General features: G+C 35.9%; 1 protein-coding gene across 2 annotated transcripts in view; it reads left to right on the top strand.

The window, feature by feature from the left end:
- Positions 1-17,314, top strand: part of veph1 (ventricular zone expressed PH domain-containing 1) — a 127,665-nt gene that overhangs the window by 62,237 nt on the left and 48,114 nt on the right. Inside the window, exons 6-8 of one of the 2 annotated variants that reach the window (XM_073851002.1) lie at positions 2,705-2,710; positions 14,203-14,394; positions 16,382-16,587. In XM_073851002.1, the coding sequence (XP_073707103.1) occupies positions 2,705-2,710; positions 14,203-14,394; positions 16,382-16,587 (404 nt within the window). Of the gene's footprint in view, positions 1-2,704; positions 2,711-14,196; positions 14,415-16,362; positions 16,588-17,314 lie in introns of both variants that reach the window. The other variant, XM_073851001.1, reaches the window with a different exon arrangement.

Below are 17,314 nucleotides of genomic sequence, written 5' to 3'. Positions count from 1 at the left end.
GATGGCCTTGGTGGTGATCCTTGGATTATTTTTTACCTCTCTCACTATCCTCCTGGCCAGCACAGGTGTCACTTTTGGCTTCCGACCACGTCCTCTGAGATTATACACAGCACTGAACATCTTGTATTTTTTAATAATACTTTGCACTGTAGCTGTAGGTCCTCAGTGACCTTTGTCTTATCCATGACTGTCCACAAACCAACAGCAGAGAGCTTCTGTTTTTCACCTGTTGAGTTGATTAAAACAGCTGTTCCCAATGAATCAGGGTAATTAGGATGCTTTACAACAGCTTGGACTATTTGGAATGGTATAGAACTTTGGATTTCCCCATATCTGTGACAGTTTGCAAAGAGTATGAATAATTTTGGACATGCCACTTATTGTTCAAATGTAAATAAAAGCTGAGAAATATTTTTTTTCCACAATGATGCCTCTTGTACATTGTGTTTTGGGAGAAGCCTGTGTCAATTCCGGTCAAAAAAAAACTTGCTGGTTGAATAAAAGTACTTTCAAGTCAGAATTTGCCAGGAGTATGAATGATTTTGGGCTTGACTGTTTATTATTTATTATTATTATTATACATTATTTATAATGTCAAATTTTCATTTTTGTGTGAACTATCCCTTTAAAACACTTTATCCTATCCGAGTTTCACATGCAGTGATGTTATGAATAAATGATTGTGAATAAGTGATTTAATAATGTCAGCAACAAGCAATTAGTCTGTCCACACAAGAAGCGACACAGCTACAAATCACAACAAACCACAATAATATGAGGAAAAAGACACAAATTAAACTAATAAAGTAGATCCAGCTATCTTAATGACACTTTAGACTTGTAAAGCATACAGCATATACACCAATTTAACCACATGTGTTTTTATTGAAGGAATATTCTGGGTTAAACACAGCTTAAGCTTTATGGTGAGCATCTGTGACATGTTGTTGATTACCACAGAAAATCATTCTGACTTCAAGCACTCACAATATCCTGACCTTTTAAATCAAATAAACCAATAAATCTTTTGCATGACATCTACACAAGGATAGCAAGAGAGGCTGTATTCGTCATTTATTGCCCATGAAGCACTTTCTATTTTATTAAAAAGGTGAAAATGTTAGATTTAGTGGCAACTTTTTTTCACTATAGTTCAAATTGGTTACAAAAAGTGCATGTTCCCTACAGCAATGTAATTTACATGCTACATTTGACACTGTGCAGCATGGGGTAAATTGTGCAAGTGTTTCACAAGTTTTAGCTGAGGATGCAATTTTATCAATTGTTTCTGTTTTAAGAGATGCTCAGTGCCTTGACACACTATATTCCCTGGCACTAAAAACTCTTTCAGATGGGGAACTAGTTGCTGGAACACATAAGCACTTCTTGGCCAGTTTGCAAGAGAAGTGAAATTCCCTGTTGATGATATCTTCCACAGTTTTGCACAATATTTGACATTTATGATATTCAATAATTGTGTATTGATTATTTGATTACTGCAATATCACTTGTAGGAGTCATGAACTGAGAAACCAAAATTCCCTTGATATTTTGACATATAAGAGGTCATTGTAGTATAAAAACATCCTGTAAGTTTCAGTACTTCAGTACTTTGTTTTAAGTCTAAAAACAGCTTATGCTGAAGGCAGTCTGAACCACCTCTGCTTCTACACCACTGTTTGTTTAGCCCTGCCCACCTATTCACGCATGTAGTGTAAATAACGAAAGGCAAACACAGGTCTACACAGAAACCAACAAATAAAGATTGCTCGGAATACAACAAGATGCTGTGCAATGCTAAATTGTGAAAAAACAGTCGTTGTATTGCCTACCTTCTGATCCCAACATTAGGAAAAAGTGGTTGAACTTTATTTTTACTGCGGCAGTAAGAACTTGGTCTTTTGTTCACTTCATTTTTTCACAGATTTGTTTATAAACAATTCAAAGCAGGATTTTCAGAAAGATTTAGACTAAAAGACGATGCTGTGCCGGCTTCATTAAACAACAATAATAACTGTTTTTATTATGTGGTCACTATTGCTTTTATTACTTCCGAGTCTACAATCCGGCACGCCTATTCAAACATCTGATGAGGGAGGTCAAAAGAGGACATATAATTTTTTTTAACTTTATAAGAGGACCTCAGAGAACAGCACAAAATAATAATAAAAAAGTGCATGACCCCTTTCATATTGAATGTATCACCCAGCTCTATATATAATACATAATCTGAAAATCCTTCATGTGGAAGAACCCCTTAAGGTAGATTGAGACAACTTTACAGATCCAATATTAAATATGTTTTACTAAATAATGAATCCTGTATGTTCTTCAGGTTTCTGCTCATAGTCTTCCATTGTGTAAACAAAAAAGTCAAAATAAAGTTCTGTTGAAATCAGCAACATGGCATATTAAGTTGAATTTACATTTACATACATTTATATCCAAAGCGACTCACAAATGACTTGAGTGAGTACACCCCTCACATTTCAGAAACCATTGTAGTATATCTTCTCAAGGGACAATACTATAGAAATGAAACTTGGATATATTTTAGAGTAGTCAGTGTGCAGCTTGTATAGCAGTATAGATTTACTGTCCTCTGAAAATAACTCAACATACAGCAATTATTGTCAAAATAGCTGGCAACAAAAGTGAGGACACCTTAAGTGATAGCAGCAGTATGTTATTTAACCATGCAAAGCCACATGTCCTATTCATCATGTTTATGTTTTTGTCTGCTTGACAGGACCATACAAAGTTGTGTATCTTGTTTTTTAAAATTAGGTGCTTTAAGTACAATTCTCTCTTACTGACCACTGGATGTTCAACATTGCATCTCATGAGCAAACAACTGGGATTTGATAATTAGAATTGTTGCTCTCCACAAAGATGGCCAAGGCTATTAGAGGTTTAGTAACACCCTTAACCGGAGTTACACTACAGTGGTCAGGGTCATACAGAGATTTTCCAAGATGAGCTCCATTCGGAACAGGCCTCGCAAGTGTCGATCAACGAAGTTGAGCACTCATTCTGTGCGTCAGGTGCAGAACCTGGCTTCAAAAAACAGATGCATGAGTGCTGCCAGCATTGCTTTAAAGGTTGCGGAAGTAGAATGTCAGCTTGTCAGTGCTCAGACCATATGCCGCACACTGCAACAAGTCGGTTTGCATAGGTGTTGTCCCAGAAGGAAGCCTCATCTGAAGCTGGGTCATAAGAAAGCCCACAAACAGTTTGCTGAAGACAACCAATCCAAGAGCATGAATTACTGGAACCGTGTCCTGTGGTCTGATGAGACTATAAGATAAACTTGTTTGGCTCAGATGGTGTCCAGCATGTGTGGCGATGCCCTGGTGAGAACTACCAAGAAAATCATGTCTTGTCTACAGTCATCATGGTGGTGGTAGCATCATGGTCTGGGGCTGCATTAGTGCTGATGGTTCTGGGGAGCTGCAGTTCATTGAGGGAAACATGGATTCCATTATGCACTGTACATTCTGAAGCAGAACATGATGCCTTCCCTTCAGAAACTAGGCCAAATTGAAGTTTTTCCAACATGATAATGACTCCAAACACTCCACCAAGATGACAACTGCCTTGCTGAGGAAGCTTAAGGTGAAGGTGATGGGGTGGCTATGTATGTCTCCAGACCTGAACCCTATTAAGCACCTGTGGGGCATCCTCAAGCGTAAGGTGGAGAAGCACCATGTGTCTAACGTCCAGCAGCTCTGAGGAGTGGAAGAGGATCCCAGCAACAACCTGTGCAGCTCTGGTCAACTCCATGCCCAGGATAATTAAGGCAGTGCCGGATAACAATGGTGCTAACACAATATATTGACACTTTGGACAAGTTCACTTAGGGTGTACTCACTTTTGTTGCCAGCTATTTTGACAATAATGGCTGTATGTTGAGTTATTTTCAGAGGACAGTAAATCTATACTGCTATACAAGCTGCACATTGACTACTCTAAAATATATCCAAGTTTAATTTCTGTAGTATTGTCCCTTGAGAAGATACTAAAATGGTTGCTGAAATGTGAGGGCTGTACTCACTTTTGTTGAGTTAAGATACTGTACATTAAATGTCAAGTGAATTTAGTACATAATATTCCTTTACACCTCATTTTATCACAAAAATAATAATAAAAAATCTCTAAAAGTCAAGTAAATCACCTTTTCAGACTTGTAGTAACCCCCAACCATAACCCCATCTATAGTTCTCAGAACTGAAAAAATACTAGAAAGCGATAAATTAGGACTGAGAGAAACTGAGCAAGTTTGTTTTGCTTGTTAAAGACATAATTTATGAAAATGAGAGAAAAAAATCTATAAAACGTAGATTTACCACGGCGCAGAAAGACAGGCCAAACATTTATTTTCCGAGAGCATTAGGCGAAAGACTCTAGAAATATAAACTTTTAGAAAATGGACGAAAAGCATCCAGCTGTGGGTAAGTGTTATGATTACCTGTATTTCAGCCAGCTCTTCATGAAATGTGCACTAAGCATCTAGCTTTAATCACTCTTAAATAGGTAACTCAAATATACAGCTTGAACGATGGGAATGCAGGCTTCCAACATCCATTAAACACATAGAAGTGCAGTCTGCTTTGAGAAATGCTTGATGTTTGTCTAGAAATGTGCAAGAGGGGAGGGAAGATTCCTAAAATGTTTCTTCTTAAAGCTTAAACACCTACTAGTTAATTTGGGAATTTGCAAACTTGACTTGTTGGCAGCTGTTATAAAACGTGTTATTTTGCACGTGAAGCAGCTAATTTATTTTTTGAAGCAAAAAATAAATTCTGACCCTCATAGAAGGAACCGTTATGCACTGATGGTAGATAGTTCTCCCAAAAAGTGTTGTCATCAATACTTCACCCTCATGTCATTCTGTGCAACACATCAAAAACATTGCAGAAGGTCCTTTTGTCTATGCCATTGAATAAATAAGAGCATATCCCAGAGAAGAAATAAAGTCATACCAGTTTGGAACCACATGAGGAAGACATAAATTATGACTTCATATTTATTTTTGGGTGAACTATATTTTTGAGACACATGTTGAGTGTGTCCCATCAAGGGGAAAAGGGTGTTGTTCTGATCAGATCAGTTTGCATTTCAGCTGACTCTTAACTGAGTCACTCAAAGAAGCAGATCAATCACTTTAATTCACTGGTAATTACAGAGCAGTGCTGAGGCAGATCTCCTTTACTTCCATCAATCACGCTGCTCTCCTTAGACAAGCATTGTTTCTTGTTGTTTTAAGCATGTTTATTTGCGCTAATTTTCACAGTGAATCCAGTCCAATTTCAGATTCTGTTTACATGGACACTGAAGGTTGCAATCCTGTTCACATATTTCTTTAAATGTGCATTTCCTGGCTCTAAACGAAACTTCAGCACATGCCTTTAGAACCAGAGAACACTGCTTTTCTTACTTAGATTTTTTATCTTGTTTCCAGCCAAAATATCTAAAAATTCATAAATCAAGAAAGATTTTCTAGACAAGTAAAAATTATTGTCTTGTTTCCAGAAAAAAACAAGTCAAAATTAAGTGTGTTTTTAACTTTTAACAAGCTAAATAATCTGCCAATGGTGTAAGAAAAATAATCATGTTTTTTGTTTGAAATAAAAACATTCTTCTTAGCCCACTGGCAGATTATTTTGCTTGTTCTAAGAAAAAACTCACTTCATTTTGACTATTTTTTCTTAAAACAAGAAAATATTTTTTACTTGTCTAGAAAATCCTTCTTGATTTAGAAATTGTTAGATATTTTGGCTGGAAACAAGATAAAAAATCTAAGTAAGAAAAGCGATACCAGCGTCACTAGAGCTATTGCAAGCTTTTTTTAATGACATGTTAGATAAGCTTTTTACCAAATATATAGTCTCTTTTACTGACCATGTCATAAGACGCAAAATAATCACTCACATTTGATTTTTTTTAAGTATGTTTTACAAAAAAATACTACATTAGTCTTTTTACTTTAAAATTTCACATTTAATCACGTGTGAATGGCAATTTCTTTGTAATTATTGGTGAAATTTACCATATCATTTTTTTTTCAGTGTATAAAATGTATGTACACACATGCATCACAGCAATGAGGAGAAATATTTAAATCCAATTTAGAAAATACTCAGATCAAAGCATTTCTTTTTAAAATATGGAGCAACTTCCTAAGGCAGCATCATAACCAATAGACCCCAAAAGTGGTACCAAATCAATTCTGCAATGCAATGCAACAATACCACTCTTTCTCCATTATCATTAGAGCTTATTGAGTTCTACCAAAGATCCAAAGATTTACCAAAGATCTGTCTGTCTGACATTTGGCTGATTTCTAAAACTAAAAACTGTATAAGGCATTGTTGCATTCAATTTGGGGTCATTCTATGAAACCGGTATGATTTGGATTTACACATTCATAGATTTTTTACCAAAATGTGTTACTTTTCTGAACACCCCTCAAGATTAATGACATATTTAACTTCCAGAAAAACATGTTTTTCCACCTCAGGCATCAAATCCCTATTATCGTTGGTCATTATTTTAAGATATGGGCACTATTAGTCTTCAACCCCGTTATGGACAGTATGGGAGCTCTCTGAATATGATTATAAAATGTAGTTGTAATGAAATCAACATTTTCCTATTAATCAGATGTCCCTCACGCTAATTCAGTATTTGCAAATATAAAAGTTACTTAAATTTTCACACTTTTGCTATACTAAATCCTGAAATAGATTTTTTTGTGACAGCAACCTCATCATTTTTGATCAAAGAAGTGGCTTAACTTCAGAATTTAAACTAAAATCAGTATTCTTATGATTGCTCTGAACATTTCAGACTGAGTTCAACAAATATTAAATAACGTTTTCATAAACTTAAAAAATAATTAATAAAATGTAGGTGTGACGGGGTTGAGAATGGGGTAACGGGTTGAAGATTGTAACTGGGTTGAAGAGACAAATACATCTTAACATATAAATAGTTATAAGATTATACGTTCATAAGATACGTAATATTAGGAAATCATGTTTATTGTTAAAATATCAAAGATTATTTTCACATGTAATAGTTCTCTATCTTTATTTAATGTAACAGGGTTGAATCTTTAAGCTTGACAACCACAATATTAATAAGTTATAGTTATAAAAGAAGGTGGTAACTTGCTGTGTCTGCTCACAGTGTTGTTCAGAAGACTTATATGATGTCACTTCCTGTTAACGATGTCACATAAGGATCAGTTCATTATTTTAATGCGGGGAGATTGATTTGTGTAACGGGGTTGAGGGGTTACTGAGGCATGGAAATAAATAATATGATTTTAAAAAATAATCATGAATTTACTTAGAAAAAATCATTACCAGCTAAAAAGCACAGATAGATATTTATTAGAAAGACAAAATGTATGGACCTTTTTCGAATTTTATTATTCATATCCCAAGTACACTTTCATAGAAGGCTATGAGGGCCATGAAAAAAAAACAAGATTATTTCTAATATAAAGAGAAAATGTATGTCATGTTTTTAAACCTTATTAAAGGAGACATTTCAATTAATACCAAAAGCTTTTAAAAATAGATTTTGGTGACCCAATAGATAAAATAAACTTAAAAAGATCAGAGGGACTCAAATCGGACTGGTTTCGTGGAATGACTCTTTGGCTGATAATAATTTTGATGAAAAATCTCATTAGGCTGAACACAAATTTGTGGTGGTGGTAAGCAGAGATTGCAGTAAGATGAAGTGTGTTGCTTTATTGAGCCAGAGCTCAGCCCGATGTCTACGGGACAAAGTTGGCTGGCCAAGGCTTTTCTTGGCACTCTTTACTTGATCTCTGGCCCAAAGCTCATATCAGATTTAAACACAACCAGATGTTTACATATGCACTCAACCTGTAAAATTCACATGTGTATGCCAAAAATCTGAATCCCTCATTTGATTTGATGAACAGAAACTGCACCTCGTCATTTACTTCCTTTTTATTGTTACAAGCTACATCTTGTCATTCTTTGATTGCTCTGTCCTGATACTTTCACTTTACCGTTGAAATTGTACCTTTTGTGTTTGAGTTTAGCACTGGAAAAGCACAGTTTTAGGACCTTTATGTCAAGAATGATCAAAAAGGCATTTTTTTTTCTCAGATGTGCCTTTATGAAATCAATGTAAAACTCATTTTTGAATTAAATTAATTTATTCAGTGTGCACATCTGACTGAATAACATTTCTGACATTAGGACTGTGGAAGCCACTAGCACATACCAGCAGGCCAAGTTGCGTCATATTGATAATTATTTAAGTGACTCAAGAGCATATACCGAAGGCGTGCTTTGGTTTTCCATTCGCATGGCAGCCAACATGAATAATAAATAATAACCAGTGTCTTACCTAATTCAGTAAGATCCAACACTTGAACCTGACATCACAGGCTATAATCATATTGTCATCACCACCAAAGCGCCAACTTGAAATGTTTTTAGAAGTTGGGATAATATCCAGTGGAGAGAATTATGCAGGGGAATTGCTTGGATGATGGTTCTGATGATTCAGTTTTTATTTTGACCATGTCAGGTTCACTGGATTGCACATTGATAAAATAGATGTAATGGGGGAGAAAATTTTTCCATTTATTTTTCCATTTATTATTAGGGGTCAAGCACAGAAGGTGCAGGGGGCACCTATTGTATCTGTTGGCGTTCTTCTTCTTCATCCATTTCTTTCGCTCTTGAGTCTATGGCAGTCCATAGAACCACTTGCGGGAAAGTTGTGAAATTTGGCACACTGATAGAGGACAGTCTAAAATGTCACCGTAGCAGTTTTGGAGTCTCTAACTCAAACTGTAAGGCACAGAAGGATTTTTTTTAATTGCTCAAAAACATACTTTTTTAAACTCGTCCTAGACGGTTTGTTCGATTTTCACCAAAATTGGCTCAGATCATCGTCAGATCATGCTGGCCAACAGTTATAGAATTTAAGTTGATTAGTCAAATCGTTCTTGATTAACACGTAAAGGAATTCTACGAAAAGCACACAAAAATGAATGCGAGGCTATATCTTCACTTGGTGTGTGTTATAACAAGCATGACAAGAGGCTACCTGCAGTGTTTTAGTGCAGTGCCACCTAGTGGTCAGCAGATATGCAAAATGGCTATTTTTGCTAATAACTTCTCAAGGGTTTGGCCAAAAATCACAACACATTTCTCTTTAGATTTGTTGGAGCATGCCAAATCAAACCATACCAAATTTCAGTCAGCCATGTCAGCCATTAAGCATTGACGTATCATTATGGAACTTGGTATGTTGGATGATAATTGGATGAACTTCTTGTCTGCAATGTTGATATATGTTAAAAACCTACTTTTCCTCCTTGTCTGTTGGTCCAATTTTCACCAGAATCGACTCAGATAATCTTCAGACTGTGCTGACAAAAAGTTATGGACTTCATGTCGATAGACGAAACCATATTTGTACAGCACCACAACAAATGTGAGGCATGATGCCAAAATGACTCTGAGGCTGTATCTCTGCAAAGCTTTGACATATAGACACCAAACTTTATTTGTGCCATTGTCACCACACACTGACCACACCACATCAATCTCATAACAGCTACTGGTCGAAAGTGATAAATCTTTCAATCATTTTAATGGTGACTGTATTTGTTTTTTTCAGCCTTTTTGCTTAAAATCATAAAATCATATGCTTTGCCCCATAATTGCTGCTATATTTACATTTATTATTACATTGCATTTACTAATATAACAGTAACAGTGACAGTGTATATATATATATATATATATATATATATATACACTGTTACAGTTAATGTGTTAGAAGCAGGAAAAATTGGCAAGAATAAGGATTTAAAGCGAGTTTGAAAAGGGCCAAATTGTAATGGCTAGACAAGTAGCAAGTCCTGAAGGTTGACAAAGAGAACCCAATCAAATAATTGAGGCAAAAATATATACTTTGTCATTTATTAATTCAGCAAAATGAGCTAATATCACATATCTGTGAGTGGCGAAAGTTTGTGAATCTTTAGGATTAGCTGTTCATTTGAAGGTAAAATTAGTCCATCTGTTTAAAGGTATTTTTTAATCAGTAAGATCTTGTTGGAGTCTGATCATGTCTGTGGAAGTGAATCATGGCAGGAACAAAGGGGATCTCTGAGGACCTCAGAAAAAGAGTTTCTGTTGCTCATCAGGATGGAAAAGGTTACAAATCCATCTCTAAAGAGTTCGAATTTGACAAATCCACAGTCAGTCAGATTGTGTACAAATGGAGGAAATTCAAGACCATTGTTAACCTCCCCAAGAGTGGTCCACCAACAAAGATCACTCTAAAAGCAAAATGTGAGTCACAAGAAGTAGGCCACCGCTCCCCGAAAAGAACATTGAATGAGACCAAAATAAAACTTTTTGGTTTAAATTAGAAGCGTTATTTTTGGAGAAAGGTAAACACTGCATTTTGGCATAAGAACCTTAGTTCATCTGTGAAACATGGTGGTGATAGTAGCATGACTTGGGCCTGTTTTGCTGCATCTGGGCCAGGACAGCATGCCATCATTGATGGAACAATGATTTCTGAATTATACCAGCAAATTCTAAAGGAAAATGTCAGGATATCTGTTTAACAACAAACTCTCAAGATAACGTGGGTCATGCAGCAAGACAACAACCCCAGGGACACTAGTCATTCTACCAAAGAATGGTTAAAAGACGAACAAAGTGCATGTTTAGGAATGGCTAAGTCAAAGTCTAGACCTTAATCCAATTAAAATGTTGTGGAAGGACCTAAAGCAAGCAGTTCATAGGAGGAAACCCACCAAGATCAGATAGTTGAAGCGGTTCTGTACAGGGGAATGGGTTAAAACTCCTACAAATCAGGACTGATCAGCAGTTACAAGAAATGTTTAGCAGCAGCAGATACTGAAATCAAAGATTCACATACTTTTGCAATGCACAAATATGTAATACTGGATAATTTTTCTCAATAAATATTTTTGTCTCATTAGTTTGACTGGATTCTCTTTGTCTACTTTCAGGACTTGTGTGAAAATATGATGATGTTTTGGGTCATATTTATTTAGTTGTTTTTGTCTGCATTTTCTGTTACATTAACAGTTACGTTTTCGGTAAAAATATGGAAAGCTTGTTTGAGTAAAAAAGGTAATTGCAACTTTCTATCACAATGTGGACAATTCTGAGTTTATATGTCACTATTCTGTCTTTTTTTCTCACAATTCTGATAAAAAAACTCTCTAAATCCACAATTATTTGCAATTGCAAATGTGAAACTCATTTTGTGTTCTATTTAGATAAAAATACATTCAATTGTGAGCATGCTTTTTTATTCCATTTTCAGAGTATTTTACTTTGGTGTAAAAGAATGCAGATGTTCAAGAACAGTTAATGGAACCAGACATCTTGACAATTTTTTTTTTTTTTGTTGATGGATAAACTGTTTCTTTAGACCCTGAGATTTGGCATCATGGGATGGAGATAGATCAGTCTGTATATGATATCAGAGGTTGTTTTTGACCTCTCACATCCAGATTCTGACACATTAGTAGTACATCATGATATACAAATCTTATGTTTTCAAAGGGGAATTCATTTTGCTGATGCCAGTATGATAATTTATTATCCCCACTTTTGGTTCGATTTAGTTTTTGCTTTGAGTCACCACTCTGACTTGGGCAAAAACATGTTTTGAATCAGATCCACATATTAGTTTAAAATAGGAATGGAAAACAGTGTTTCGATATGCTTACAGCCACAGCCAGACACACACCCATTGTGCAAGACGTAATGTAGTCCCTGTTTTGTACATTTATAGAAACTTCCTTTCATGGAATCCATCATTCTGTGATCTTTCCCTACTTCTGGACCTTACTTAGTTTTTTAAAATATTGTTTATTGCGCTGAGATGTCCTGTAATGTATCCAATCATTTTGTTCCAATATTCTTGTCCTATATAAGCCATTTTTTCAACCATTTGTTTAAAAAGAAGTTATGTTTCTCAAATGTACAATGTTAAATGGTATACGTTGAGGTATGATCACTGCATTATTTTACCATAGTACTTTTTTGAAAGGTTTAAATAATTATAGTCAAAATTTTAAAAAGGAATATAAATTAATACAACTTTTAAATGTTTAGAAATACTGTATGTTATTTTTCAAGTCAGCCCCAGGCCCATATGCAACAATTTTTTGAGTACATACATACAAAGTACATAACATTACGTGAGTATTCACAAGCTGTTTTATTTACTATATAAATGCTTGGAAATAATATTTAACGTTTTCAAGTCCACTCATTATTTGTAGCATGCAAGTCTCAGCCTATAAATTTGGTAAATTTTATGATAAAATACAAACAATAAATGTGTTTTTACGCTCTTTAATTTGTAGTGAGATAACTATATTCACCTCAAATGTGAATCAAGCGGCATGTGAATCAATGATCTTTTCCTTTTTAATACTTGCAGCACGAAATAAACATGAAAAAATATTTGAATGCATGCTAAAAAAATAAGAAACACGTCTCATCTAAGCGATCAGAGTTAAAAAAAAATCAATAAAACATCTTGTGAATAAGTCATAATAATAGTAACATAACGTTTAGCCTACCTCAGAAAAGCCAACAAGCCTATAACTTTGTCAACATCGTTTTATTTTTCTCATAAATCAGCCAGTTAACTGAGTTGAAGCTTACGTTTTTATTGCTGTTTGCTGTTTTTCATGTTAAATGTGAAGACAGGATGGAGGCCACTGAATTTTTTTTTTTTTTTTGGTGGAGTAGGCGGAATTTACACATTACACATTCACATTAACTTTATGCAAAAAAACATTTTATTACATTAATTCTTTCATTTTAGTAAATTAAAGAAGCAATTTTAAGCATTCTAAATACATTTATCATGTCTGTGAGGCAAATATTTGCTAAATTTTGGATCATTTTTGTGAAGCGTTCCTCCTAAAGACAGAGATGGAGGAAAGCACATGTTTGTTTTCTTTAGCTATTTTACAAAAGCATAATGTTTTGTTGAGATTTTGAGCGCGCACAAATAAAATTAGACCTTTTGCAGTTCCGAATGATGTGTTACGGTGCGTTCACACAGGCATGTAGCGAGCGGGGCGAAGTGAGCGTTTTCAATTCATTCATATGGAAGTTTAGCGTAAACGGTCGCGTGGTGCATTTTGGGATTGGAAGCGGCGCGGAGAAAGCGTTGAGAGCAGCTGAGAGCGTCAAAAGGTTGGGCATTCCTCAACTTTATGCAAATCTCGAGCGCAAAACGCCGACAACCAATCGCTGTGAAAAGTAGGCAAGGCAAGATTATGTTTCAGAAATTGGTGGATTGTCTGAGCTGAAATCACGTAACATTGAAAAAGTCAAGCAAAAGTAAATGTACTTTGCATGTTTTCATTATATGCTACAGTTTAGTTTGCGAACCGCCGTTAAAAGAAGACAATGGAACGTAAATAGGGTGTGAACATTGTTTTTCAGAGGCGTGCTCAGCCCTAAATTAGACACTCCCCAAAGCAGTGGCGTGGTAGCGTTGCCAGCGGCACTGAGCGCAAATTTGACGCTGTAGTGTGAACACACCGTTACTCTTACCTTTATGAGCAAAAATGATGGCGTATTTTAGGTTTCCACTGTTATTAAGAAAAAACTGCAAGCGGTTGCACTGCTGCTGCCGTGTCCTGCAAAGCGCGCTTTAGCTTCCACTCTCCGCACAAACGATTGGATATGCGTCTAACAGCGCACATTTATCTAGGTTAAATGTTTAAATTAATATTGTGAAATCCATCAAGTGATTTATGTCTGTAGATTTTATTTTAGGCAAGGCTAAATTGATCACACATGCTCAACTCATTGCTACTGGCCGCTTGGTCAGTACTTTAAAAAACAAAAGCTTGAATTTGACCAACCTAAAAATGTTCCAAACATATTTCTAATTTAACTTAATGAAGAAACTAAACGAAATCTAGCCACTTTGCCATTAAAATCCAAAACTGAACTAAGTTAATGGCTGCAACACGGGCTCTGTTCTGATAAGTTGTTGGACAAGGGCAGGGCTCAGGCCTGAGCATCTCAACCATGCAGTACTCTATTCGTTTCCTCGAATATGCTGCGCCCCTAGTTGCAGAACCTCCAGTCTTCATATATTTTTATTCTTGTGCAGGTTCAGGCTCGCGGGGCGCTGCAGTATCTGGTGTCTCTGTTAGCGAGTATGGAGCACAGTGCCCATCACACACTACTGCTGGAAATCCGCTGTCTGACCGATCGCTACACCTCCATCCTGGGCGGCGGAGGAAAGGACATCTACCGCATGAGCAACAGTTTCACAGCCATCGCTCGACTGCTGGGACGCAAGCTGGAGGCTGAGAGTGCACTTAGCAGGTAGTCACACAATCATGCACACTTTCCCAGTTATGTATAAGTTATATATATTTTTAAACCCCATGGGTGATTGGTTTTATTAAAATAACTGAAGTTTTACTATGATGGAGTAACTTCTGTTTAAAAGCTCCCTAATCCACAGGCCTTTGTCTGCCTGTCCACCTTAAAGGAATAGTTCACTTCCAGAACAAAAAATTTACAGATAAGGTACTTGCCCCTTTGTCATCCAAGATGATCATGTCTTTCTTTCTTCAGTCGTAAAGAAATAGCTTTTTGAGGAAAACATTTCAGGTTTTTTCTCTATATAGTGGACTTCTATGGTGCCCCGAGTTTGAACTTCCAAAATGCAGTTTAAATGCAGCTTCAAAGAGCTCTAAACGACCCCAGCTGAAGAAGAAGGGTCTTATCTAGCGAAAACACAGTTTTTTTGCTAAAAGAAAATTACAATTGATATACTTTTTAACCTCAAATACTTGTCTTGTGTAGCTCTGCGTAAACTCTGTGTATTCCGGTTCAAGACAGTTAGGGTATGATGAAAAGCGTCCTACATCATTGCAGAAGTACCGACCCAGTGTTTACTCAGTGAACATGCAAAGAAGGTCAAACGCCCTTTACAAAAAAAAAAAGGATATAACAGCGATGTAAGATGATTTTGAAGTTGGTGGAGAACATGAGATGGAAGTTTTTCACTATACCCTAACTGTCATGAACCGGAATACACAGAGTTCACGCAGAGCTACACAAGACAAGTGTTTGAGGTTAAAAAGTATATAAATTGTACATTTTTGTAGAACATAACTGATCGTTCCTCTAGATAAGACCTTCTTCATCGGCTGGGATTGTTTAGAGCCCTTTGAAGTTGCATTTAAACTGCATTTTGGAAGTTCAAACTCGGGGGCACCATAGAAGTTTATTATATGGAGAGAAATCCTGGAATGTTTTCCTCAGAAAACATGTTTTCTTTACATCTTGGATGGCAAGGGGGTGAGTACATTATCTGTAAATTTTTGTTCTGGAAGTGAACTAATCCTGTAACCACTGCAATATTCAATGGCTGGTGATTGTTTTGGCATGTTTATTGCTGAACGTCTGATGAGGTAAAGATGTACTCCAGTTTTGTTCAAAATGTTTTGAAATGAACATTTTGTTCATTTCTCTGTTTCTAAGACTTAATTTGTTCTCTCTTGAGGAAAATAGGTTTGCGTAGGAAAGATGACGAATAAAGAGAAATCCGGATAGTGGATTGTTTTGTTATTTATTTATTGATTTATTTTACATATCATAGAAAGGACAGGATAGAACTGTCCGTTTTGTACTTTTGCTTTTCCTTCTCTTTTTGTTCTCGCTTATCTTCTTTTCCAAAATGGTACACGCAGAGCTAGACCAGACAAGCTTTTGAGATTAAAAACTATATTAATTGTAAGTTTGTTTTGAAAATAACCCATCGTTTCACTAGATAAGACCCTTCTTCCTCGGCTGGGATCGTTTAGAGCCCTTTGAGGATGCATTTAAACTGCATTTTGGAAGTTCATACTTTGAACTTGAAACTCGGGGGCACCATAGAAGTCCATTTTATGGAGAGAAATCCTGAAATGTTTTACTCAAAAAACATAAGGGTGTATGGTAAGGGTATTTGCATAAAGGCAATCTAATTGGCTGATGCCACAAGCAAAGCCAGTGATAAAATGCAATGGATAACATGACTTGTTCAATGTAAATGAGAAGCGTGAACACTGACACCCAATGTGAATGCAGCGTTAGGGTTAGGTGTAGGGTTAGCTGCGTGTAATTATGCATAACTGTTACTACTACAGTAAGTACAGCACTAAAGTGTTACCTTTAATGCTATTCTAAATACTGTTTTTAAAAAGTATACAGTACAGTTTGGTATACACTAAGCAGTGCAGTTGTATTCCATTCTAAACATGATTTTATTTTTTTTCGTCAGAGAGGAGAAGAAGGTGCAGGATTTGTCCAGGCCATGTGAAGCCGAGTCTAGTTCTGACATGTTTACTGAGACCCAGTGCCTGCAGGTGAAGATCCAGGCTTTTGAGCAGAAGATAGGCGATGAGGTGGAGGAGTTGGAGGAAGAGGCTGCTTCTCCTGGTCCTCAGAGACGCCACAGTCTGGGTCAAGCAGCGCGAGACGAGCGCAGAGAGATGAGGTTCAACAGGTGGGCCTGACCTCTTAGAATTTAGAAGTAGATTAAAAGCTCAAAATTGCTAAACATTAAGACAGAGATAAATGACTCTCCACCCAAATAGTCAATCACATCTCTGCACTGTTGTTCTTTATTACATTTGGTCTGTATGTAGGACTATGTATGGTATTGATTTTATTAATGTCTTTTTTTTTTCTAATTTTTTTTTTATTTAAAGTTTTGGAAGTTTAACAAACACAAATGCAAAAACAAATGCAAAAAAAAAACAAAAAAAACATATTAGACCAAAAAAAAACTGGACAGCCTCAATTAACAAATATATGCAAAAGAATTATATATAAAAAAAAATATATATATATATATATAAACATAAATGACAATATTCTCAATTGTTTTATAAATACAATAGTACAGAAATATATATAAAAAAATAAAAGGGGAGGTTTACAGAATACAAAAATTAAATTTCCAAGAATCTCAAGAAAGATCTCCATGTGGCTTCATATTTTTTCTGTGAGGAAAGCTCACCAAAACATGTTCCATTTGAATAATGTAGAGCATCTCATTCAACCATCTGTGAGCTTGTGGATATTTCCAATTGAGTAATATCACTGCAATCATGCCTACCATCAGAGCCTGTTAATGAGTATGAGGAAGAGCATCCATTACATCAGAATTGCCAAAAATAGCCAGATTGTGGTCAGGTTGAATATTCATTTTGTAAGCACTAGAAAACAAT

Source organism: Garra rufa, chromosome 11, assembly GCF_049309525.1.
Source record: "Garra rufa chromosome 11, GarRuf1.0, whole genome shotgun sequence".
NCBI lineage: Eukaryota > Metazoa > Chordata > Actinopteri > Cypriniformes > Cyprinidae > Garra > Garra rufa.
This window is presented reverse-complemented; position numbering and strand designations above follow the sequence as displayed.